Below are 25,403 nucleotides of genomic sequence, written 5' to 3' on the forward strand. Positions count from 1 at the left end.
TTGAAGTATTACCTCACAGTATTTGTTCATGTTGTTTGTCTGTGCCAAGTTTATCTCCTGACATTAACCGTTTCCTTTCTACATATATCTTACTAAATAAGTGTATCTAAGTATTGTGTGTGATTTGTCCTCTGATTCCATTCAATAACTAACTTTTCCTTATTTTTACCGTTAATATTCCTTTATTCAGTCTCCTCGCTCACAGGCAGATTTAGTGATGTAGAACCCACATTGGATGACAGCTGTTTTAGGCGTGTCGCGAACAAAGACGAGAAGTGTGTTCTTGAGAGCTTTGGAAGATGCCCTGAAGATTGGGTGTCTCTCAGGGGGATGGTTGAGGTTGTATTATAAGCGCCCCTCAACAGTCCAATGATAGTGTATCAGTTAATGGAATGATTAATCATATTGTGTCAGGAGAATAGGAAGAAGGGGGATTTTTCAATGTGGGGGGAACAAGGCTGTCTGGCAGACAACTGGGCCTCGTCAGAGACTGCTGGAGCTCAAGAGGAGACGCAGAGAACAGGAGAGAAGATTGGGTAATGAGAAACGGGGGATTACATGAGGGCTGGATGAGAGGGGAGTAGTAATGAGAAGGGTTGTGAGAGGAGAGGCCCGAAAGGAAAGGAGCAGAGAGAGAAAGTGTTTCAAGCAAAGTACAGCTGAAGGACTGCCATTACAGTGTAAACGGTTGTGACATTTACTAATATTTACATTGGGAAAATGATACTGACTTTAGGAGCACATCCCATATGTGACCCTGTCAATTGGCCCACATGTGTTGTATCTGTGCACTTGCATGTGCGCCCACTTGCACACAATGTGTTACATCATGACAAGTGTTTACATTTCTGATTGGTGTCACAAAGGCCAATAACGAAAAGCAGGAGAGAGACACACAAGGTCTGCAAGTAGGGGAAAAGTGTTTTTAAAAAAGAAAAAATTGAAAGGAGACCAAGCGCAGCAAGAGTTTTTACGTACTTGAACCTTCTGTCAACAGCAGGGTTTATAAGCGTATGAAATCACCCTTCAACTTTGTTATGTACATGAAAGTGAGAAAGTACTTGCACTTGCTGGACGAGGCTCCTTGGATGTCAGAGTGAGTGAGTGACTACACATACCAGCAGGACTCCTCCAGCAATAGCATAAACAGAAATCCAGGTGCACAGCAGGCCGATTCACCAGGCGGAGGAAACCCGAAACCTACGGGTGCACAGGTATGACACTTCCAAATGTTCAAACAAAAATGCTTGAAAGTCTGATCTTGGCAGACCTTTCTCCACCTGCCCCTTCCTTTGCTCCACAGATAATGCGGGAAGCTGTGAATATATATATATATATATATATATATATACATAAATATTTATACGCCTGTTCCACAGAGAACAAAAACGTCTTTTTTTGGCTGTGGTCACAGGGTGATAAGGTTGTGATTGAGGTTTTGCACACACAATTAAGCATTTACCACAAGGGCACTTTATAGCTTCACAAGTGCACACACACACACTTAGGGAAGGAGGTCCTTAGCAGATATTTTAAGCTGGTGTAAACCTTGGCAACTCTTTGACATCCGCTCTTCACAGTTTATCTAAGAAAACAGCAGCCTGTCTAAATGAGCTTTCCTCCACATTGCTCTTATATTTTCTTCTTTCCTTTAGAAAAATATGAAATATACATAAATATGTTTACAGAAGAGCTTTTTTCGAAAATAACATTGATGGTTTCATATTTTCAGAATTTGGAAATATGTAAATAACTCAAACATTTATTGTGCGTTAAATACTTTGTTGTGTGTGTGTGTGTGTGTGTGTGTGTGTGTGTGTGTGTGCGTGTGCGTGTGTGTTTTTGTATTCATCCAAAGGTGATAATTATGATGATGAATGGACTTGGCTGGATAAAGACTGAGGTTGACTGGGTTTATTGAGTGGTTTTACTCTATTCTTCTTCCACTTCCATTAAAATTCCTCAGAGGTTCTTTGGGACGATTACGTGACCAGTTGTGTTTTCCTAAAACAAAGCAGCTAGTTGATATAAGGCTAACTCCCTCGTCTGAAGCCAGATCTGCTGACCACAACTTTGTAGATTCATAAATATTTTGTTGATTCTGTTCCTACTGAGGAAATGGCTGAACTAATGTTCTACTTTAACTGCAATAGACAGCTGCACATATTGATGTAATACATTTACACCACACTGTGACATTTGTGAAACAAAACCTCATCTTGAACTCTGGCCTATCCCCCCTATTTCTTCTTTTTCTTTACCATGCTACATCATGGCAGAAGTCTTACTCCACATATCAATACATCAAACCACGACTCTACCTAGTGGGTCACTGTAAGGTCATAGTAATGTGTGTCATAAAGTATATAGTATGTCATAAATAAATAAAAATGTAAAAGGTCATAGGTATGTATGTCTTGTCGGCATTCACACACACTCAAGCGATGCCATCGGGAGAAATTTGGGGTTCAGTATCTTGCCCAAGGACACTTCGGCATGTTGACTGCAGAGGCTGGGGATCTCACCACTGACCCTCCGGCATAGTATAGTGTGTCAAAAATAATTTTAAAAAGTCATAGTATAGTATGTCAAAAATTATTTTAAAAGAGTCATAGTATAGTATGTCAAAAATTATTTAAAAAAGTCATAGTATAGTGTGTCAAAAATCTACAAAAACATAAAAACACAAACTCCATTGGTCAGTACTGGCCAGCTTTGTGCTTTAAATCCTCAGAAAACAGAATACATTAGCTGTCAGGGCAACAGCTCTGGCAAAGCTCATTAGTCCAAGCCAAAGTGGAGCTTGTTCCATTCCCGGCTCTTACTGAAAAACGCTCAAAAAGCGACTACGGGGCCAAAATAAGAGCGCTCCACAGAGCTGCATTTAGAGCTATTTGGGATTGTGGTCATGTGTTTTAGAGAAAGAGGGCAGGACACCGCACCGTGACGTCGCAAACAGTCTGGACTGGATCAGAGAGACGGGTCGGTGCCACAGAGTTACCGGTTCCCCCTTCTCTCACTGCCAATTCTATCCCAGTGTCCCCCCAGAAACCACTCACACCACAAGTTGTTTCAACGGGGCACAACTCTGGCTGAAAATAGAAAGGTTATACATATAGGTCACAATTTCTCTATGTGCATGACTGAGGCTTGTGTGTGTGTGTGTGTGTGTGTGTGTGTGTGTGTGTGTGTGTGTGTGTGTGTGTGTGTGTGTGTGTGTGTGTGTGTGTGTGTGTGTGTGTGTGTGTGTTAGAGTGAGAGAAGAATGGCTACTAAGAGTAATTAGTATCAGTTTAATTACTTATGTTTATTCCAGAAGTGAAAATGTATACAGGGTTAAACTGGTTACCATAGTTACGGACATAGCCAGACCTCCTATGCATAGTCTTGATTATTAAAGCTTTTAGTACTTAACACCGTTGCATAGCAGAATAATGCAGGATATCCTTGGAGATAATTGCAATTGGAAATGTAAACACAGCAGAATAGCTGTGGATGTGTTCTGTATATGTGTGTGTGTGTGTGTGTGTGTGTGTGTGTGTGTGTGTGTGCAGCTCTGGAAAAACATTGTGCACTGCAGTGCATCTAGCCTTATTGCTCACAGATGTGGAAACATAGTCACCTTTATAGGACAGTAGAGGATTACAATCTGTTATGCTGTCTTACATTTCATACAGAACGAACATGAAGTATTTCTTTGTTTAAGTGATTCTCCCTTGTATTGATTTTACAGAACGTTCATGAAAAAGGTTCACTCACTTTGAAGTGTTCCACTCTGACATTTGATCTGCTGTTCTTACATATACTTATGCTCTGTGCTTCTGTCGTCTCACTGCTCCGCTCTCACACAACTCCATTCTTACTGTAAGTTGGTGTAGTCACTGTCATCACATCTTTGCGTTATGGCTTCCTCTCAGAGTGCATGCAATATATTACACAATGAGACATGTTTACAAGACCAGAACAGAGTCACTTGCTTGTGGTTTGCCATGGGATCTTCTCTTTCTTTTCTCTTCTCTGGTGGTGGTAGTGATGCGGTACGTGTGTGTGTGTGTGTGTGTGTGTGTGTGTGTGTGTGTGTGTGTGTAACTCTGCCCCACAGGGAGCTGAGTGCCAGGTCAGAGCCAGTAGCTGAGTGATTCTGTCAGCCTGCTAAGCCTTCGTGGATTACACTAAAGTGGGCCCCTGGGGTTGCTCCGACATCAGCGCAGCTCTGCCCAGTTATGGTTAAAGCATCGTACGGCATTTATTGAGCTTCCTTTGTACTCTTCATCCTCGGTGTCTACCACTAACTTTACAACTATATCTCCCATGACACTCCCCACTATTCCCAAGAGATGGGTGTATGCAATTGAATAAATCCAGATATATGCAGGAATACTAATGGACATTTCAGAACTCCTGGTTCACAAGAGAAGTACAACCAGTTATTTTTCTTGCAACCTTATATGTGTTAACAGTGCAGAATGTATCCTGTATAATATTTCAAATCAGCAATAACTGCTTTTTTTGGCCACTTGGATAAGTTGTGAACACAGCATTTCATCACCTTTTATGTTGATCTGTTAACTGTTATTAAACAGTTGCTTATTTACACACCCAGCAGTTACAGAGCAACATCAGCGTTCATTTGGAGTCAGGTTTCTGTGTTGCAAATGTCAAGTCCAATATTCATCGTTTTTACCAATGTGGTATTGTTTTCACCTTGTGAGTCTGTGTGTGTGTGTTTGTATGTGTGTCATCATTGCAAAATGTGGTTCTGGACACACCTACTGTCAGGAGAACTACCAGAGAGGCCTGAGTACTTTGCCAGGTGTTTAAAAGTCTTTGGACAGATTTAGTTCCTGTATTTGAGATCAAAATGAAGGTCGAGGTTGAACCCTCATCTTTACGCCCCCGGGCCTGATTTGGTGTTGCAGCTGGTCTGATCCCATCGCAAGATGGTCTCTAGTTATTTCCTATTTTACCATCATTTTATTTACCCTTTTTATGCCATAATATACAATGTAGTTTTCAAAGGCATAGTATACAATGATCCTTTTATGGCATACTATACTATGATTTATTTTTCATATTTTAAATGACATACAATACTATGACTTGTGAATTACATATTTAATGACATAGTATACCATAACACTTTTTCGAGTTATACTATACTATGAAAGTTTTTTATGACAGTTTTAATGGCATAATATACAATTACTTGTTTTATGCTATATTATTCTATGATATCTTAAAGCATAAAATGCTATGACGTTTTTTCTGGCATGCTATACTATGACCTTGCCTTTAATACTACAACTTCTTTATGGTTAAATGGTAAACGGTTCAGTATCTTTAGGTAAGATAGGTATTTCAGGTATTCAGAAAGGACACTTCGACATGTTGACTGCAGGGGCCGGAGATCGAGCCACTGACCTGAAGTTTTAAATGCATAACATACAACTACTTTTTTTATCCTATATTTCCCATGAAGTGTTTTTAATGGAGTATCTGCAAAGTTAGAAAAGACAAACTCAGCAGGAGAGGGTAGAACCCTCAAGCATCAGACTTTGATTCAGTTTCCCGTCTCTCAGAGCTCTCAGGACATTTTTCTGGACTTTAGAGATGAGTGTCTCTCGTGCATTTATCAATTTATTTCCATATTTATTTCAACTTTTATTTATTTATTATTTAATTTGTACATACATTTCCATTTTTTTTTCTTTCATATTTTCATAATCCTGTATTTACTTATACATGTATTTATTTATACCTGTATTCATTTATACATGTATCTATAAATTGATACATAAGTTGTTTTTTGGATCTCTGGTTCTTCATGTATATACTGTAAGTATTACAATATGACCCTCGGCCTTGCAAAAGCAGAATTTCTTCTTCTGAATGGAAAGCTAGAAGGACCAACTTCCATTATTTTTGAAACAGAAAACAACAGGTGCAAGAGTCTGGCTACGTTTACTTCATATATTACAATTAGCTGAACACTCTCACTCTCACGGAACTGAGGAGTGAAAATGTAAAAAAAAAAAAACATGGATAGGAAACAGCAGGGGAAGCAGTCAGACAGTGACTGGTGCACTTCTGATCTCTAAAATGAAGTCATTTGCTTAAATGTTCATATTAATGAAGCATATCAGTGAAGTGTTAAAGTCCAGGTTCAAGAGGGATCCTTTAAGAGTCGTTGGCCACCAGTGGTAATCAATCAACTGAGAGCCAGCTCTCCCACGGAGCCGACTCTCATCCCACCCACCAATCTGTGAACAGGCTCTAAAATATATTATAGAGAATAGAATAACAATAATAATAAGACAAATGATTGGAAATCTTCCCACCTACCTTGAACATGAAATTAGATACACTGAATGAAACAATACAATAACATGGATTATAAAGGTGTGTATGGCCTTTTTTACAATGGATGGGAAAAACCCAATACTCAAAAATGTTTGAAGAGTGCCAAGTGAAATGAAGTCCTGGGTTAAGATGATGCATTGCCTCCAGATTTTGTCAAATCAATCTAAGAAACAGACAAATGTACCCTTTGCTGTGTTGAAAATAAACAGCAAGTGGACCATATTATTAATGCAAGTGAGCCTGGAGGCCTGCTCATGCAATTGTGAAAGAACTGTGCCACTGCCAGTTCCTTTATTAAGGAACAGCAATGCAAAAAAATCCCCCACACAGGTCACACAGGATGCGCTTGGACTCAGAGCTGGAGAAGAATTGACACACACACTCATCATAACTTTTACCATCACAGGAAAAATGTAAGAGACCACAGAGAAACATATTTTTCCAACAGCTTTGGCTGTCTTTTTCCTGATGACTGACACCCGGGCTAGTTAGCGCCCTCATTAAAAAGCACTTAATGAAATAAGGTGTTTAAACAGGGGCGTTACACTGAGGTCTTTGTGGTTAATGAGTCAACGCAGTGCAGACGGAAAAATGGAATAGCTGGATATGCAGGTAATGTCCCGCTAGATCCAATAAACCTAACACCTTTTAAAAGGTGAATATCCTTCTATAAGGCCCTGTGTCTGCTGGTGGAACATTCAAACTTCCTATTGGCTTTGACTTTTCTTAGAGGGGGGCTCAGAAAGGCCGCCTTATTCCCACATATTGTATGTCGTGTTTATTTGTCTGATTTGGCAAGGGCGATAGCTCTTTCAAAATATTAAAATGAGTTGCCTAATTATTTACGTTTTCTTCCACACCAACAGAAGAGAGAGAGAGGGAGATTTAAACATTTTCACATAAGATGAAAGTTTCTCAGGTTGCATAAAAAGGAACTGAGTTTTTAAGCAATGATTGGGAGACGGCGGCTCCAGCAGCCTGTCTAGCCTTACTGACCTCAGAGAAAGATGGATACTCTTTCTCCTCATCACTAATCGATTATGTTTAACATGGCGACAGAGAAGCCGTCAAAAACATTTCCTGTGATATAAAGCAGAAATGGAAGATAAATAAAAAGTTAAAAACAAAACAAAGAAAAGAAAAGAAAAGCAGCCTGAGATGTGAGGCCATGCTGCGGTCCAGCCGTTTGGTAAACTAATTTCCCTCTCTAACAATATCAAGGTCAGACAACGGTTAGCAAAACTAAGGTTCAGATTGGATCAAAATACCACAATTCTTCCGCTCATAATTCATATCACATTGAAAATATTCAACAACTGTCAATCAGCAGAGGTATACTTATCAATGTTTGTTGTTTTTGAAACACAAATGTTGATTTTAGTTGACCAAAAATTATTTGCACAATCACTTGTTGGATTCATGTTGTGGCGTGCAATAAGGAGTAAATGTGAGGTTGTTGTACAATGTGCCTGCGGGTATTAATGTGAGAGAGAAGGAGAGAGAGGGATTAACCTGTCTATGCAGATGAGAGTTGGCACACTACTTTAAAACACGACATAATTCAACAGTTCATTGCATGCTTTCCTCCAACGTAATCAATTTTCAGTGCCATAAAACGCTATATTTCAACATTCAACATGATGAAAATATGACAAATTATAGCTCAGCATGTGGAGCAATAAAAAAATGTGTATTTATTGCAATGTTAATTGGGTAAAGTTCTATAAAGTCTCCAAATCAAACAATTAGGACCACTTAATCATATTAGAGTACAAAATATTTCAAGCGTTAATTTAATTTTATAACAAGGAGTATGTGTAATGGAAACTTTAATAAAGAAATCAAAATCTTTCCCTAAACCATGTTTTGGAGAAGGAACTATTGGTGTGTGTGTGTGTGTGTGTGTGTGTGTGTGTGTGTGTGTGTGTGTGCACATGCTTATGGTTGCTCACTGACCCGCTCAGTGTACTGTGCAACTCCTGTGCTGAGGGGGCCACCCTTCTTCAGCCATTTGATTATCCAGCTCACATCAAAGCTGATGGAAGGCTGGCCCGTGGCCCAGTACCATGACAGACTGGCGGGGAGCCCGGAACTCGAACCCCTGGCTTGAGGCCTACAGGCCTGGGGCTGGAGGTTGACAGGGCCCAGCTATGAGGGCCTGATGAATGGGTTCTGGCACTGGACTGGTGATGTGTGTGTGTGTGTGTGTGTGTGTGTGTGTGTGTGTGTGTGTGTGTGTGTGTGTAAGCACATGGAGTGGCTTGCAGGGCCCCCTTAAGCTTGATCTGAGTTACAGAGGGAACCCAGGGAAAGGTTGTGATTGGCCAACGTGTCAGGCAGATTGAGAGGACCAGCTTTAGGTCTTCTTACACCCAGAACTTTGCTTACCCAGGGTCTCTCAGACGCATACCCGCCAACATGCAGACGCATATTTACCCTTCCCCTCCACACACACACACACACACACCCCCCACGCACATACCGTGCAAAAGCGCACATCATTACATGTAAAGTTCTCCTGAGCCTTCATCCTTGAGAGCTGGAAAACATTATTCACTACTGACACAGAGAATAATAATGCACCTTTGAATCCTCAAAGCTCATGTATTTTGACTTGAATTCATATAGTCTGACTTGAGTTCAGAGCTTAGAGAAAGGCCAGTTATCTCACTTATAGGAAATACATACCTCATTTTCACTTGGAATCTCTATCCGTTTTCCACTCCAGCTCATACTGTATGCCAGAGTTAAAGCTGATTTCACAGCAAACAAGATGAAACAGCAACTGTAAATCACATTGAAACAAGGTTTGACTTTTGAATACTGAACGTAAAATGCATGTGACATAGCGTATTATCCTCTAAAGTACATTTAGCTCAACGGGTTTCAGGCACAAACTTAACATGGCACTAATCCTATTTCCTTATTGATTATTAATATGTATATTATTCTAACGCTGACAACTCTGGATTCTAACAAAAAGCTACTAAGAAATAAAATCAACAGTGGACAATACAATAAGGAAAGTCTTTCTGACACCAAATTTTAAATATACAACATAGACAAAATATATGCAGCCCTGCAGCAAAACAGGGGAAATATCTGCTGCCAATATTTCCCTAACTGTGTCCCTTCCCCTCGCAGCGCCTCGCTTTTCACTCTTTATGTGCTTCACTCACACAATCCCTTGAATCTATCTTCCCCTTGGCTCTCTCAGGCATTCTTTTGGATGTCAACAAAGAGAAATATGATTTCCTGTTTATACCGAAGACAGCCAGAAACGAAAGTGAGAACAGTCCTCTGTCCACAAACAATACATGGCATCGGTCTCACCCTGTACAGTTATTTTACAAGGAGCTACATCAGCATCAGGTGCTACAGCATTAAAGGTTAGTGTTGGATGGGAACCAGTCGTCACTGTCTATGAAAGCTATGTGTGTGTTTTTAGCGCTCCGATTCCCGGCCAGCCTCCAGTTTAGCCTTTAGCTCATCACTCGGGCTGTGGTTCTAAATGACTGGAGCGCCACAATGTGCCGTCTGCCTAGGAAAACAAGCTAAGACTAACTAAGGCAGGGTGTTAACCTGATGCATAGTGCCGTCTAACATCAGCGCTGAGGCAAGGCTAATGAGAAACGATTAGATTATAAAGGTATCCTGCTGTGCGAACTGTTTTTATACCACATTGGATGGCAAGCAACCAAAACACACATATTGGGAGTTGTTTCAAACATAACTAAAGTTACTTCTTGAGGAGAAAAACCTGTTACAGTTTGATGACCATGCAAGGACTGAGCTCACTTCTGTATATTGTGTTGGAATCTCAAACTTAATAAATCTGAATTCAGTCTGAAGATATCCTGCGTAATCAATTTTTAGCAAGCTACACTAATGAGAAAGTTGCCTGTAAGGCCCCACATACAGGTCTGCCCAGGAAAACTATTTCCACTACTACGCCCAGATTATGCTGCTACGCTTACTTTGCCCCTCTCCCGCGGCTCACGCTGAGGAGCGCGGAGGTAGACCAGTAAAACCAGTCACCCATCTCAGCGACAGTCCAGCGCAAGCCTGGAGACAAGCTGCAGACCTGTACAAATAACTCACTGTCTACAGAAGAGACTTTTTTTCCTCCTGAAAGTCTGAAAAGGAGCAGAGGGGAAGTTTCTATGGGAGCGTAGAGCATTTTTGGGTCTTGTCCATGTCTATAACGTGGGGATAGTGTTTCATTGCACTTTACCTATTGAAGGAAAAGATACAAAAAAAACGTTACTGATGTTAGAAAGGGTTAGGTAGCCCTGGAAAAGATGACACAATCTATATATACAGTATTTGCATGGGTTTGTGCATTGCTGTGTGTGCACAAATGGCTTTTATGCATATTTGTGTGTGTGTGTGTGCATGTGTGTTTAGCCTATGCATGTGTGTTTGTGTGAAAGCGTACATTCATGAATGTGTATGTTGGATCAGGATGTTGAAGCTCTCTGTACACTGGCCTCTATAAGGTGCAGGTGTTTTTAGTCAGACCGTGGTTCCTAAGTCCTTACCCGAAGGGTTTTAAGAGACTGGCATTCCTTTTAGACCTGTCCCTCTGCACTGTAGCTCGAGGGAGACTGTGTACAAACTTAACCTACTGCAGTCACCAACTCACAGACTTATTTTACTGTCCATTTACAGTGTACTTCTATACAACTTTGCAAGTATAGCTACAACTTTCATAGTGTCATCAAATGCACTCTCTGCTGTAAACGTTGGCACAATATTTCAACCATATAGTCTGCTCTTTCAAGTGTATGTTGTACTGAGAAAAGGAGTTGAGGCAGATATAAAGGTGGGGGGGGGGGGGTTGTGGAGGGGATACAGACACAAGTGGAGGACACGGTTGTCTTCTCCACTACACACACACACACACACACACACACACACACACACACACACACACACACACACATACACACACTTTCTGAAGCGGCCACTTTAGTACACTGCTGCGCCAGGGATTGAACATAGCCCACTGTGCTGAGACAAATCACTTTGTTCTTAACTCTCTCCCACACACACACGCGCAGGCACACACACGCACATACACACACACGTACACACACACAGTCACATGCAGTAGGTAAAGTTTCTCCAGAGTACAGCCTTTTGTTGGAACCGATTAACCTTTTTATCCACATCAAAGCAAAGGTTGTGTCTTTTTGTCATATGGAGGTGTTGTCAGGGACGCTAGAAGTTATTTTTGTACACATGTTTATTTGTGTGTTGCTGGTGCTTACGCCTGTGTGTGTGTGTGTGTGTTTGTGTGTGTGTGTGTGTGTGTGTGTGTGTGTGTGTGTGTGTGTGTGTGTGTGTGTGTGTGTGTGTGTGTGTGTGTGTGTAGCTACACAGACACAGGGTTTAAGATGAGCCCTTGACCCTGCCTAGCTGCTAGAAGTATATTTAAAAGCAACTCCCCACATCTATGACTAAACGAGATTCAAGAAGCAGAGATCATAATGGCAGTTTTATATAACATCAGTTACATATTTTTGAAAACTTGTTTTTTCCTTAGCACTGCTAGAATATAATGTGTTTTCCTTTGTATGGTCCAGCTTAAGTTGTGGAGAGAATAAGTGACTATCTCGCACCATCACATGATTAATGGGAACGAGACAGTAGTAGGAGCTGTCAGTGGAAGTAACATGAACCCTCCATGGGGGGAGACGGCCACCACATACAACCTGATCGTTTAAAACCCACAAACAGCAGCACAGATTCAAGTGATCAGGGCTGGCTTTAGGCTAGCAGTTATGGTATAAGTCAAATGGTATGCAGAATGATAGATTCAATCTGACAGGGGAACATAAAATAAAGCTGCCATGTAAAGTGCCCAGATAAGCCTCAGACCACAGGTAGGCTGTACGTCTTTCAGTGCACACACACATCAAAAATGTTTGAGGATTCATTTATTTTTTATTGCCTCTCAGATTTATGATTGATTGATAAGTGTCAGCCTATGGACCGCCCTCCAAAAATTACAGTGAATTAAATCTATCTGGTTTTGTTTTGGGAAAAAAAAAATGAGTGTACAAGTAATGTCCAGAGAAAAAGATTTAAGTGTGAGATTTAAGCTGAAGTATAAACCTGTCTGTGGACAAACCTTTTTTAATCTTAAACCATATATCTGCTGTGATAAAAATTATCCTTACACCGGTGTAGATCACACTTACTGTACATGCACTCGGTTTGCCTTACTATCTCAGACATCCCCTCCTGTGTCTAACAAATCAAGGTAAGTAAATGCCACGACACGGTGTGAGCGCAGGAACACAGAGCATATTCAGTGCTCACATTTATTTTATTGATAGAGACCTGAGGTGAAAATTCCATATTTCTTTTATTACATGTCGAATAGCTAAGAATGTGGGCTAAAACATCCCATATGCAAGCGGCTTTCATTTTTTTTTATATAAAGTGCTTTTGATTTATGAGCCCACAATGTGTTTTTCCTGCATAAAATAAATTATAGAGGTGAATTCCAAAAAAAAAAAAGAAAGAAAGAGTGAGAGACAGAGAGAGAGAAAGAAACACAGAACTACAGAGCGCACAAAAAAAAAAAAGACAAGGGAAGTCCTCAAACCAAAATTAGAGTGATCTGACAAGTTTGGAGTGCGTCTCGGGCCTCCAGGTTTTAATAAAAAGGTATGAATATGTGGGTGAAAAAAAACCACCAGGACAGCTCAGCTGTTTAACTGCCTCACTGTTTATCTTTCGCGTGCTTAGCTGGGAGATTAATGAGGGAAGTGGGTATTCATTAAACATTTACAAAATAAACTTGGTGAATTTTATCATAGAACATAGTTTATGTTATGAAAACATTACATTCTAGGTGTTCAGCTGACACTTTTATACAGAGCAGCTGCGTGCAACAGCAGAGTAAGCGTTGCGTATAACTACAGTTACAATATACGTGACCATGTTTTAAAGGGTAACAGTTTGAAGAAAACTTTTTCCCTTCTACATCAATAGATTCTCCCAACATTGCTTGCTCAAGTTTTCACAGACAGGTGTCAATGTGTGGACTTTTGTTTCCTATGACGAGGTTAAACACACACTCCTTAAACCTTGTGTCACAAAGTAAAACACAAGTTGAGGGATTACCCTCCGGACATTGTCACTAGGGAAGCCATTCAAATGTGTGACAATATGTTTTCAACTCAACAATTATACCTGGTGGGTGTTTTCACATTGTACTCCTATTTCACAGTATGTCTGCACAGAGGAGATCATATCCAACAATGTATGATCAACTCAATGACTCAGAGACCTGTCCATCTCTCTCTTCATTCCAAAGCATCCTGATTTAGGTCTTAAATTTGACTTGGAACCGCCTGCTTCCACAACAGGTGTGTTTGATAATTAGAGGTGGGTCTGCTAGTTGTCAGCTGTGATCAGTGTGTGTGACAAGAGGCACACTCACCTGCTGAGTCCAGTTTCTGCACCCCACCGGCTAGCCATGACGAAGTGCACAACTGGCAGTTTTCATACCCACGTGTGATTGAACACACACCTGGTACACACACAAATACAAAACCTGCCCCTGTTGTCAAAGCCGTTGAGAGGAGACAGGGAGTTGGCCGGGAGTTGCACCAGAACAGCAAAACAAACCTAAGAGCGTACAATCCCAAAGTAAAAATAAGTAAAGGAGAGATTCAGAGGTGTGCTTTAGCAATTTATGCTTTCTTTCACCTTCAATTCACCTTCACCCAAGGGTGTAATTTACATTTCAAAAATCTTTTGGGAGACATCTGGGAACTACTCAAGACTCCACAATTATAGTCTTGATTCAACACACTGCATATGCTATGTCACCCTTTGGCACTCAATACAAATTAGTAGTATATAAACATAGTTTCTAAGAGACAGGGTTGCACTTAACTTGACATCTTGACCTGGACAGTGTATAGAGAAAATAGCATAATGATAATTGAACAGGAAGTAAATGTGGTGTTGGAAATAATCAGTTTAAATTGACAACTTTAGTGTTCCAGAAGAATGGAGGGATGAGGTTTTCTTATTTTCTTATAAAGATTTTAAGATCTGGATTTATAGCCACAAAGTATTTTATTGTATTTGTTTCTTAACCACACAAAGAATAACTAAAGATGAGACATTCAAACTGAATCTTCATCAGCTGTCTCCTGAGGGTTGGGAGCCTGCACTGACGGGTTGATGCATGTAGCAGAATTACAGAATTGGTATCCAACTTCCTCTTTTTTAGGCCCACACACATTCAGCATGCCAACATCCATATATAAACGTATAGGACATACATATAGGTAGACTGTTTAAGACGCAGGTGCAGTTCTGTAGGAGCCATTCATCTCTTAATCACATGGACTCAATGGTCCACTGAGCCGCCCATTGGGCAACTATCCAAATATGCTTCCTTTCACGATACCATCAGGTCTTGCATTGTTAAATGAGAAACATGAGGGTGATCAGCCTAACTTGCATTTTTTTTCAAGTTGTAAAACTTTTACGTTTAAATGTAAAATACACCAATTCATTATGATTCCCCCTCTAGAACACAGTGTCCCACAGCAGTGTTTAGAAACCGTTTTAGTGACTCTAGTGCTGTTGAGGGCCATTCTTGATCATTTTGAGAGGTTTAAGAAATCCACACAACCAAAAACATTTTCTCACCTTTCCCAAAATAATGAGCCCAACATTTCTGGCACAGTGAAAATATAGCGTGGAATCCATATCCAATGCATAGTGTATTTTCTTTTGCGAAGAAAATCCATAACTCATTTGTTTCAACCACATACACTATATTCGTGTTCCACTACACAGTACTTCTGCTTTTACTGTACCATTATGTATTTTATTGTATTTGGCAATATGAGATATTTCCTTTAACCGTTACTTTCCTTTAAAAAAGAAAATCTCCTTTTCATTGTTGCACATCAAGCTGTAATTACGCTGAACAACTTTATGCACCAGGTTATTAGGTTTAAGCTTTCGCAGCGATGCAGTTTCTTAGAAGAAGCAGAGATCTGATTGTTTAATAGAGTAGGCATTTAGCGATTGCAAACCACACACACTGTTTACATCAGGGAGATTGTTAAAAAAGTATATAAACAGATGCTGGCCAAAATTACCATTCTGACTCAACTTGCTACCCTCAGTACCATAAATATATAGTTTATTAGGATTCGGCCCATTTCTTCTCTATCAACACAATGGCAAAGCATTTGGCTGGTGACACTGGGTCGGTCTGCTTTGAATGGTTTACAGAAAAAATGATTTCTCGGATAAACAGCTCCAGGCCGCAAAGCTGATTGGGAGGCACTGCATAGAGCAGGAGCTCCATCCTGTGTCCTTACCCGTGGCAGTGAGGGTGAGTGAGTGATGAGCCCAGAGGCTGAGAGATTTTAAAAGAGTTTATACATCTGATTACACCTTTGTGATTGTTTAATTCAGCTTTTAAATATCTGCTTTTTGTGTGAGGTGTATGTTATAAGTAATACCATATAAATAAATAAGGACATCCTCAAAATAATCTGGGAGCTTGACTATGGTTTTGGATGTTTGACTGAACAGCATAGACACAACTCTGGTCTCCACTGAAGCAGAGCCCCAGTTGTAAGGTCCAGGGAGAAGGGAAGGAAATAAGGTTCAGTAAGAGGGGGAGGAATGAAGGTTCAGTAAGAAAGGGAGGGAATAAGTACCAGGGAGAAGTTGACGAAATAAGGTCTAATGAGAACAGGGAGGAAATAGGGTCCAGTGAGAAGGGCAGGGAATAAGGTGCAGAGAGAATGGGAGGACTCATCTCTGTTCTTCAAGGTAATCAGGAGAATGACTCTGCAAAAAACACTCTAGCAGATGTTATTTGGACTCGGGCTGGACCAGGGAGGGGTCCAGCTCATATTAACACGCCGAGGTCACAAGAGTGCAGTGTGTATACAGTATGTAAGTTTGTGTAATTACTTTAACACATTTCATAAAGGATGACAGCATTTCAGGAGGATTAGTACAATTCTCTACACTCTGCTCTCTCTTGTCTTCTGCCTCTTTTATCCTCACGTACTTGTGCTCTCTCTATTTTGGACAAATCCAATTGTGTGTTAGTTTTCTCTTTTCCTCTTCCAGTAATGACACACTGCAGGCCTTTTAGATTACACAGCTCATTAATAATACACTCCATACACCCACTAATAAGCTATATGAATCCCAAACACTCATTTATCCACCCACAGACATGCAATCATACACACACTCACTATGCCTCTGCGCTATGACGAGATCATGTCCCGAGTATATTACAGCCCTGATTATTTTTAATTGCAACATGGCCTTTAACTGTAGAACTGCAATGTTACATAAATGAGAACCCTAATCAACTGGCATGCCAGGCCTCCCTCCCCAACTGTGGATCTCGAAATACAAACAGACGGCGTCACAGCCCAGCCGTCCTCTACCGCAAAACACACGTCAGCGCCCAAGATTACCCCGCTGTGATGTCATGTCCTCTAAATGCTCCAGACAGTTAGGTTGAGAGAGAGCAGGAGGACCACATGCGTGTAACAAACACACACACAAGCACATACTGTACGTATAAGCATAAATGTGTTAGCGCAAGTGCTCACTCACGTGCACACTGACACACTGATTAGAGATACAGAAAAGGGCCGTCATGGTGGTTATAGTGAGAGAGAACAGGAGTACGTACAGGGCTGCGGTTAATGTCAAGAGCGAGGATTTGGATAGTCCTACGGTCAAGAGGGTAATGATGGGTGAGGGCAGGGTGAGAGAGGGTGTGTGTGTGGGACACTAGGGCATATAAATGTCACATTGCTGCAGTGATTTTTCTGTCAGGGCCTGTGGTTGTAACCTTAGCCTTCCTTTCACTGCTCTGCTATGCAAAATAAGGGCGTTGAAGTCACAGGGCCAGGCATACACAGAACATGCGGCTCATTGGTTTGGCCAATTGTGTACACACGCACACACACACGCACAGACACAGACACAGACACAGACACAGACACACACACACACGCACACAGACACAGACACACACACACACACAAACTATATAGGATATTATCAAATATATAATAGAGGTATATGCTGTGTTTGTGTGTGTTCAGTATGTACTGCATGAAAAGGAAAACCAGTACAACAGACACACAGACACACACACACACACACACTAATGTGCCAATAAGAGCAACCATTTAGTCCTGTCGACACTGAGTTCATAGAGGGTTAGCAGGAGTAGCTCTCCAGCTGAGGTATAAAGATACAAATCAAACACGACAGATGGACAAACACACACACACACACACACACACACACACACACACACACACACACACACACACACACACACACACAGACTTCTATAAAAGTTTGACGTAACCACACCATGCCCAGAGACGCCATGTACAAAAAAATACTACATCAATTATCACATCAACATTGAGCATTCATCAGCACAGCAGGATTTATAGCAGGCATGGGGGAGCCAACAGCCAATAGTCTCTAACTCATTGATCGGTCCTCCATCCAAGATAAACATGCTGATGCTGATGAACTGTGATCCAAGGGAACTGTTAAATGCTCACAATACTTGCAGTAGTTCTCAGTTCTAATCCAGCGCAGAGTTCTGGGGACAAACCGAGGCTGAGAGCCAATGGTGTCGCTTGCTTTGAGCTATGATATCGTAGGACCACCTACTCGGGTGCAATCAGCCCGCCTTTTCCCTCCATTGCCTCCCTGACCTCCAATCTAGATTTCCTCCTTCCCCTTGCTTACCCTCCCCTCTCCCCTCCCCCCTCTCCCCTCACTCCTGACTGTCCATTCTGTTAAACTGGCCGACACTCTAAAAACAGCCTTGGTGCATTTGAGTGGCAGGGGCAAGGCAGGGGGCTCCTGGGTCTCCATTTAGCCACTTCCTGCTTAAGGGAGCCAATATGTATGCCCCTCCAGGCCATTGCTCAGCTTGCCATGTGTAACCAAATGAGGCTTTTCCTAGACTCAACGGGCTGGCAGAGCTCAGATCACAGGTACAAAGACTCCGCTGAATATGCTAATGTTGAAAAAACTCCCTCAGCTTGTTTGTACAAACACAGAATGGAATGCTTAATATATGCCTGTGATTTGTTCTGGTTTTGTTATTCAGTATTCGGCTGAAGAGAGTAAGCTGCCTGACTGAAAGAAAAGTGATGAACTACAGGCTGGTGAATTATGTGCACCATTCTTCGCAAATATATACTGTAAAGTAATCCTAATCAGAATACAAAAACAATGAGATATAGTTTCTCTAACTCTCACCCATTTTCTCATTCTTTACTGCGTGCACACACACACACGCACGCACGCACACACACACACATTCAGACACACACGCACAGACACACACACACTTACATTCCTACTATTAATACCAACAGTGGACTGCGATTCTCGGCTGTCGAAGTGGGGACCACTATTTGTGGTAATTTAGAAATAACGCAAATAAAAAAAAGAATTGCCAAGAGGGGACCTGCAACCCTGGCTGATGTCTACCTATCGGAGAGGAGATCTCCATAGTCCGCAATGGAAGTTACTGTGGGGACACAGACTGAAAAGGGACAAAAATGGATTATTTAACTAGTGTTTTAACAGTTAAACATCTGAGACACAGATATACTGAAAATAATCACAGCCACTATCATTTAGAATAAATTAATGTTTTATCATACACTTATCAAGATCTTCAGTGTCAGAAAAATATATACAATATATACAGTATATACTAACTTCTTTGCTTTAGATTTAAAAAATATCATCAGCTATATATCAACAAACAAATTGCAAATTCCTATAAGAGTGTATTGAAGACACAAGTATATTTAAAAATGTATTGACATCCAGTGCTTGTGAAAACTGCTCAGGGAGTCTTTTGGGACAGAAACATTTTAGTACAAATCTGACGTTAAATGTATTTTTAAAGGAGTGTAGGGTCCTTCAGTATGTTGCCTGTAAATTGCCCACACTCCTCCATAGTGTGAAAAAACGACGTGTGTTAGTGAGTTGAGTGAGTTTTTTTAACAGGATTTAAAGGTAGGATCCAAAAAAGTCCTGTTAGCTTCAAGTCCACTGTTGGTGAATGTGTTACAACGCTGAGGTCCACTGTCAGATAGGTATGCAAGTAGGGGCAGACACACACACACACACACACACACACACACACACACACACACACACACACACACACACAGTATTAGTACAGCTGGCTGTCAGGTCCTCAAGCTCACCAAGAGGTCCATAAGTACTGAAGGCTTTTCTTCCTGTCACAGCATGGGGTACACAACTAACTCTGTGTATGAGTGTGTGTGTTGAGAGTGTATGTTTTCAGCTGGCACCTCTCAACCTTGGCAGCAGTGTGTCTCCTGGCACGCGCAGGAACAAATTTGTCTTTGGGGTTTGGTTCAGTTTTCGTCTCTGATGTTTGTGTGTGTGTGTGTGTGTGTGTGTGTGTGTGAGAATGTGCGGGTAAGGTAGTCTAGAGGTCTGGTCATTATCACCACCACTACAGCTAGTGAACATGGCAAGAGCAGCAGGAAAAAGGTAAAGGAGTGTGAAAGAGGAGGTAAATAAGGACCGAGCTGAGGACAAGTGTGTCAGAGGATAAAAATACTGTCCCCATGTTTAAAAACATCTAATGGATGACAGTGATGCTGCTAATACATCTAAATAATACTTCTCAAAGAAAAATACCAGATGCAAAGAATTCTTCTCTAAAATGATATTCACTACTGTAAGCCTATCCTCTACGCAAACAAAAGAATACATGCACAATGAGTTGCAGAGCTGAGATTTTGCTAGTCACTCTGTGGAATGCCGACAGAATCGTGTGTTTTCCAAGCTTGTCTTAGCTGTGGCGTGTTGTGGTCACCGGGCCTGTGTGTGGTCCTGGTGTGGTTCAGCAGCTTTTTCCATTTAAACATATCTGTGGTCCTCAATGCAAACCACCAATGTTATCCACTCCATTGGAGGTAACACCAAAAGCTTTGCCCTCCGTGTGACCCCTTCTGTATGTGTATGTTGTGTTCATATGTGTTCTTGTTAATACATGTGGGTGTGTGCACAAATGTTTGAATGTGTGAATATGTGTGTGTGTGTGTGTGTTTCACTGTCATCTGTCTTCCGGCATATTAGTAAAAGAGATTTCTCATGTAGTCAAGATAATGGCGAGCAAACAGGGTTAGAGTGGTGCGAGTGCTGATGGATGGGAGTGTTTTGAACAGCAGGGCCCCTTCAGGCCATTGTGTCCCAGTGATCAGTGACTCCTCTCTCAGGGGTTCCTTCCCACCACAAACAGCAGCGTAGATCGGATCATTGGGAAGGAATGCGGACGCTTTCTCATAAGATACCTTCAGCGATGTTTCTCTCACTCACTTTGTCTTTGAGTGTGTCTCCTTGATGGACGGGGGTTATAGGTGTGAACTGGCTTCCAGGTGAACGTTTGTGTGCTGTGCCAAACCTTTAAAGACATAGGATAGAGATATATTTCTCAATAGATCTTCTACACATACAGCCTCATGTTGTTTCTTTTTATGTTGTCTTTCCATTTTTCTTTCTGTTTTTAAAAGTGTTATAAACACTGTACAGCATAATCACTCGAGTACTACTCGCTGAATCCCCTTCTCATCTGCGTGACAAGCGTATATTAGCAGTTTGGAGCACTATATTTAGAAAAAAAGGGTCTTTTAACATCTCTGTGGGTAATGTTTCCCCTACCAGAGTGGGGGAAAACAGCTTACACAAAACAGAGATGAGCATTTATCAGTCACATGATACTGAGGTGGCAACAGGGCTGCCATTGTGGCAACTCCTCAGAAAGAAAATTGCTTTCCCACGTCTGCCTTTTGTACACACATTGTATGCACTTTCCCATAACTCATCTGGCAAACAGGAAGGAATCACAGACCGGATTTGATTCGTGACCCAAAACAGCTCCAATCCCATTATCCAGTGATAAATGACCCACCGGCAAGTCAGGGAGTCTTTGTACAATAGAAGGAAGAAGAACAGGATCAACTGGAAATGATTAGAGTCACATAGTTATACTCAAGGGACAAGATCAGTGAAAGAGAACAGATTAGATCACGTGGATAGGAAGAATTGGGGGTTAGTAGAAGTGACTGGTTGAGAAGTAGGTAGAGAAGCTTGTCCCGTTGCTGACCACAGGGACCTTGGTGTTGACATGGAGACCACAGCAGAGCGGCCTCCTGAGAACCGCTGTTGTTTTTTACTTATTGCGCTCCTCTGTACCCGCACACAAACATACGAGTTGGCCTGGCATGGCACATGAATCCTATTCTTGAAAGTATGAGAATGTTTGTCAGAAAACGTCAAAGGATTTCTGAGTCTATTTCCTAAATAAATACAGATGTATGTTGTGGTTGGCCTTCGATTCCAGTGTCATGGTCTTTATTGTGTCTCTTTGTGTGGGGGATAGGACTCCGGGGGCAGAGGCTTATATGAATGACAGAAAAGCGAAACACCAGATGCACTCATACAAATACATGCACGTGCGCACGCACACACATCTCCGCTCAGGGTGGAGGCCATGAAGCAGACAAACATTTCCCCAGAGCCGACCACTAAGAGCTGATACTGTATTAATCAGTCAAATCTGCCAACAACAATAGAACAGTCTATAGGGTGAGAACTGATGCTTCACGTGAACTCTATTGTTCTATTGAAGGTCTACATTGCTAAGAGTCTTTCAACAACATAGCTTTCAACAACAGCATACATTTTAAACATCATTTTATTTCAAAAGTACACAAACAGGACCAATATCGTTCAATAAGGCAAAGCTCATATAATAACAACCACTCACATCAGAGGACTCAAAATCTCATAGTCACAGTTTATGGGTACCACTTGCAAATCATAAATAAAACTCTTTTTTTCTTCATATATAGACTAGAACTTTTTTTTTTTCTCATCATGAAAAAAGAACATTAGACAAACATTTCATTACAACCCCAGCCACATATAATCATCTTCGTCCTCAGTATTATTATTTTTTTTTATCTTCAGAATCATTATTGTCCATGAAAAGTCAGAGTGGGCCGGGGGGAAGGTGCACCTGTCTTTCTCCTCATGGGTGTTACGTGGCTCTAATGCCCAGTTTCAAGCCCAGCTACAAACCCTCAATACCTGAAAGGACTGAACATAGTCGTGTGAGTGTCAGTGGCTTGTACTTGACCACTTGTGCAGTTTTTAAGCTACTATGTGCATTGTTAGCATTATTACTATGTTCAAAACTTTATATCTCCCCAAAAACCTCTCATGTGCAGCTCATGTGATATTGCTAAAGCACCGTAATGATCACTACTTAGCAGCTTAAATAGCTTTCTATTATCAATCCTTTCAAATAGGTGTCTTGTCGGGAGGCACTGTGCCTCAGGGGCTAGGGGCTTTGTAGGTGGTGAGTTGGAATTGGGCACAGTTGTATAAGGGGCAGGTGTGGTTTTTTCTGTGGCATTGTTGCGATTCTTTTGCATGCCGAGCTGAGCCAAGCCGATCCAAGTCAAGTTCAGGATGGAGAGGCGTGGCCAGCTCTGGTCACCTAGGGAACAGCGCCAGGAGGACGCAGAGCAGTGTTGCCGCCAGAGACGGGGTGAGACCCACAGCTCCACCACACTCCATTGAGTTCTCCTGAAGAGAGAGAGAGAGAGAGAGAGAGGAGATGGAAAGATATGGGGTATTTTAATAAAAGACAAAAGGAATTAGCGGGGGATACATCATGAAAGAAAGTTCTTTAATGGTGAGTGATCTGTGTGCAGTATTTGTGTTTGTGGAGAGAATACCTCTGGGTGGAAAGGGTGGCAGGTATCTGGGCGCCTCCTGTCCTTTTGCGTTTTCAACCTCTCGCACTTGAGAGATTCATTATGTGCAGCTGAAGTTAAGGCAATAACAGACAATGTGTACCCTCTGCAGGGTGTTTTCCTGCTGGAGTGTAGTTCTTGTTTATAATGGAAAGGAATGCATGTTTTTGAGTGCACCATGGAAAGAGAAAAAAAAAGGCCGACTGAGCAATGTTTGATGAATTTTCTTTTGTTGCATGGCAACACAATAGCAGGCTTTATGTTAAAATAAGCACTCCACAACAAAATAAACAGTGGTGGACAAGTATATACAGCGTGAGTGTACTGCATAGCATTTCAGAGAGATGCACATCGCAGGAGAGTCCAGCTTGGGTATTTGGTGACGAGCTCCTTCAGTCTGACTCCACTCTGAGCTGTGTCTGCTATTGATCAGTATCCTATCACAGCGAGAGCTGTTGTGTAACACAGTCCTAACACAGACGCACACCACACTGTGAAACAGACTTCTAGTAGAGTGTTGTCTCAAAGCCTTCAAATCCTGACCCTCCTAACGCTCTCATGTCTTTCATCCACCAAAAGGGTAGAGGGCAAATAAACTCCCCAAAGCTTTCCCACAAATTAAAATGCTCTACGCCATTTACTTCCCGGTAACTTTAATGGATACATTTCGGCTATAACTACCAGTATTGTGACACTGGATCTCATGAGGTGGAAGATAATCGACTTCTCTTTTATAAACATAATAATAAAGTTATTATTCTCAGTGGAAAGACTGGATCCGGCCAGCTGTTTAACATATTAAAGTTGCCCTGAAAAACCATTCAACCTCTTTCCGAGTAAGTTCATTGGCAAATGCATCAACCATTTGAAATAGACAGTTATTATTCATTTGTGTGCTTTTAATGAGGTTTTACTGTAGCTGTTGCTTAACTCATCTTCACATCCCTGTCAAATGTAGCTCCAAATGCTCCTGGTGCCACTTACTCTCATTCAGAAACCCATTTGAGCAGTTGGCTCGCTGTTGTCATTTACTCAATCACCCCCACCTCTGCAGTCTTTGGCTAGTGAAGGATATACATGATTTCGATGGGGTCCATGGTGATTGGCTCAAACATGCTGCAGTCACACTTGTTGTCCACCACCACCATGAAGAGATTACTGCTGGGGATCTGCTGGATCACAAAGGACCTGCCAATCACAGCACAGACAGCCAGAAACAAAAAAAAAGATGAGGAAGGAAGAAGAGAGAGGCAGCAAAGGGAGGATTGAGAGTTGGATTGGCAAGTAGACAAGGCGCCTGGGTATGATGTAAATTTCTTGTGTCAGAGGATTTGTGTTATGAGTGTTCACATTCTCCCCTGGTGGAGGAGAGATGCACTGAAGAGACTCCACTGGATCCATGTCAAGAAGATAACTTGTCTCACCGCCAGTTATCAACAAACATACATAGACATCGACAGACTCACACCAGAGAGACACACATATAAAGTATACACTTCGCTAACTCACTCCATCCCCTCCTCTTCCTCATTCTTTCCCCTTCCCTCTCTCTCTTTGTTATATCCTATGCAAAGCAAGCACCAATGAAGTGTTGCAGAATATAAAACACTCCAAAAAGGGAGACAAATGGGAACCACACTTTCTGGGCTCACAGCTTCTCATGGTTGTGTTTTACTGGCCTGAGAGATCAGGCCTCGCCTCGGCCTCCTGAGCCGTGATTTATGACCGTGGATAAGCTTTATGAAGAAGAGACGTCGTAAAGATGATCTCTTCTTTCTGTCACCCTTTCTTTCTTTATCTCTTGCTTCTCTCTCTCTCTCTCTCCCTCTCTTCTGCCGCAGCTGGGTGATTTATCGAGTTCACCGTGAGGCATTTATCCGACACGTATGAGAACATGCACGTGTGACTGAGTGGACACACACAAATGCAGAAAGACTTGCATACACTTTCTCAATTCTTTGTGAAGAAAGAGGGAGAGACCTGATGTATCAAAACAGACTCTAGGAATATCTCCATCCTTACTAATTCAATACCATGACCAATTTAATCTGACCACAAACAGCCTCCAATCCCTGAGTAGCACCAATCCACCACAGTCTAATACAGTTATCCCACCGTGACCAACCAAACCCAACCAAACCAGCACAGCAAATAGGCCAAGCCAGTTTCGATCAG

General features: G+C 41.6%; 1 protein-coding gene across 5 annotated transcripts in view; it reads right to left on the reverse strand.

The window, feature by feature from the left end:
• Window positions 1-22,146: 22,146 nt before the first annotated feature.
• The window catches only part of cacna2d3a (calcium channel, voltage-dependent, alpha 2/delta subunit 3a), a 116,427-nt gene continuing 113,170 nt past the window's right edge, over window positions 22,147-25,403 (reverse strand). For 4 of the 5 annotated variants that reach the window (XM_029435374.1, XM_029435372.1, XM_029435375.1 and 1 more), the window contains 3 exons: window positions 24,304-24,416; window positions 23,211-23,293; window positions 22,147-23,058 (listed from right to left, as the gene is read on the reverse strand). In XM_029435374.1, the coding sequence (XP_029291234.1) occupies window positions 22,966-23,058; window positions 23,211-23,293; window positions 24,304-24,416 (289 nt within the window). In that variant the 3' untranslated portion in view covers window positions 22,147-22,965. Of the gene's footprint in view, window positions 23,059-23,210; window positions 23,294-24,303; window positions 24,417-25,403 lie in introns of those variants that run through there. The other variant, XR_003832509.1, reaches the window with a different exon arrangement.

This window comes from Cottoperca gobio, chromosome 7, assembly GCF_900634415.1.
Source record: "Cottoperca gobio chromosome 7, fCotGob3.1, whole genome shotgun sequence".
Taxonomy (NCBI): domain Eukaryota; kingdom Metazoa; phylum Chordata; class Actinopteri; order Perciformes; family Bovichtidae; genus Cottoperca; species Cottoperca gobio.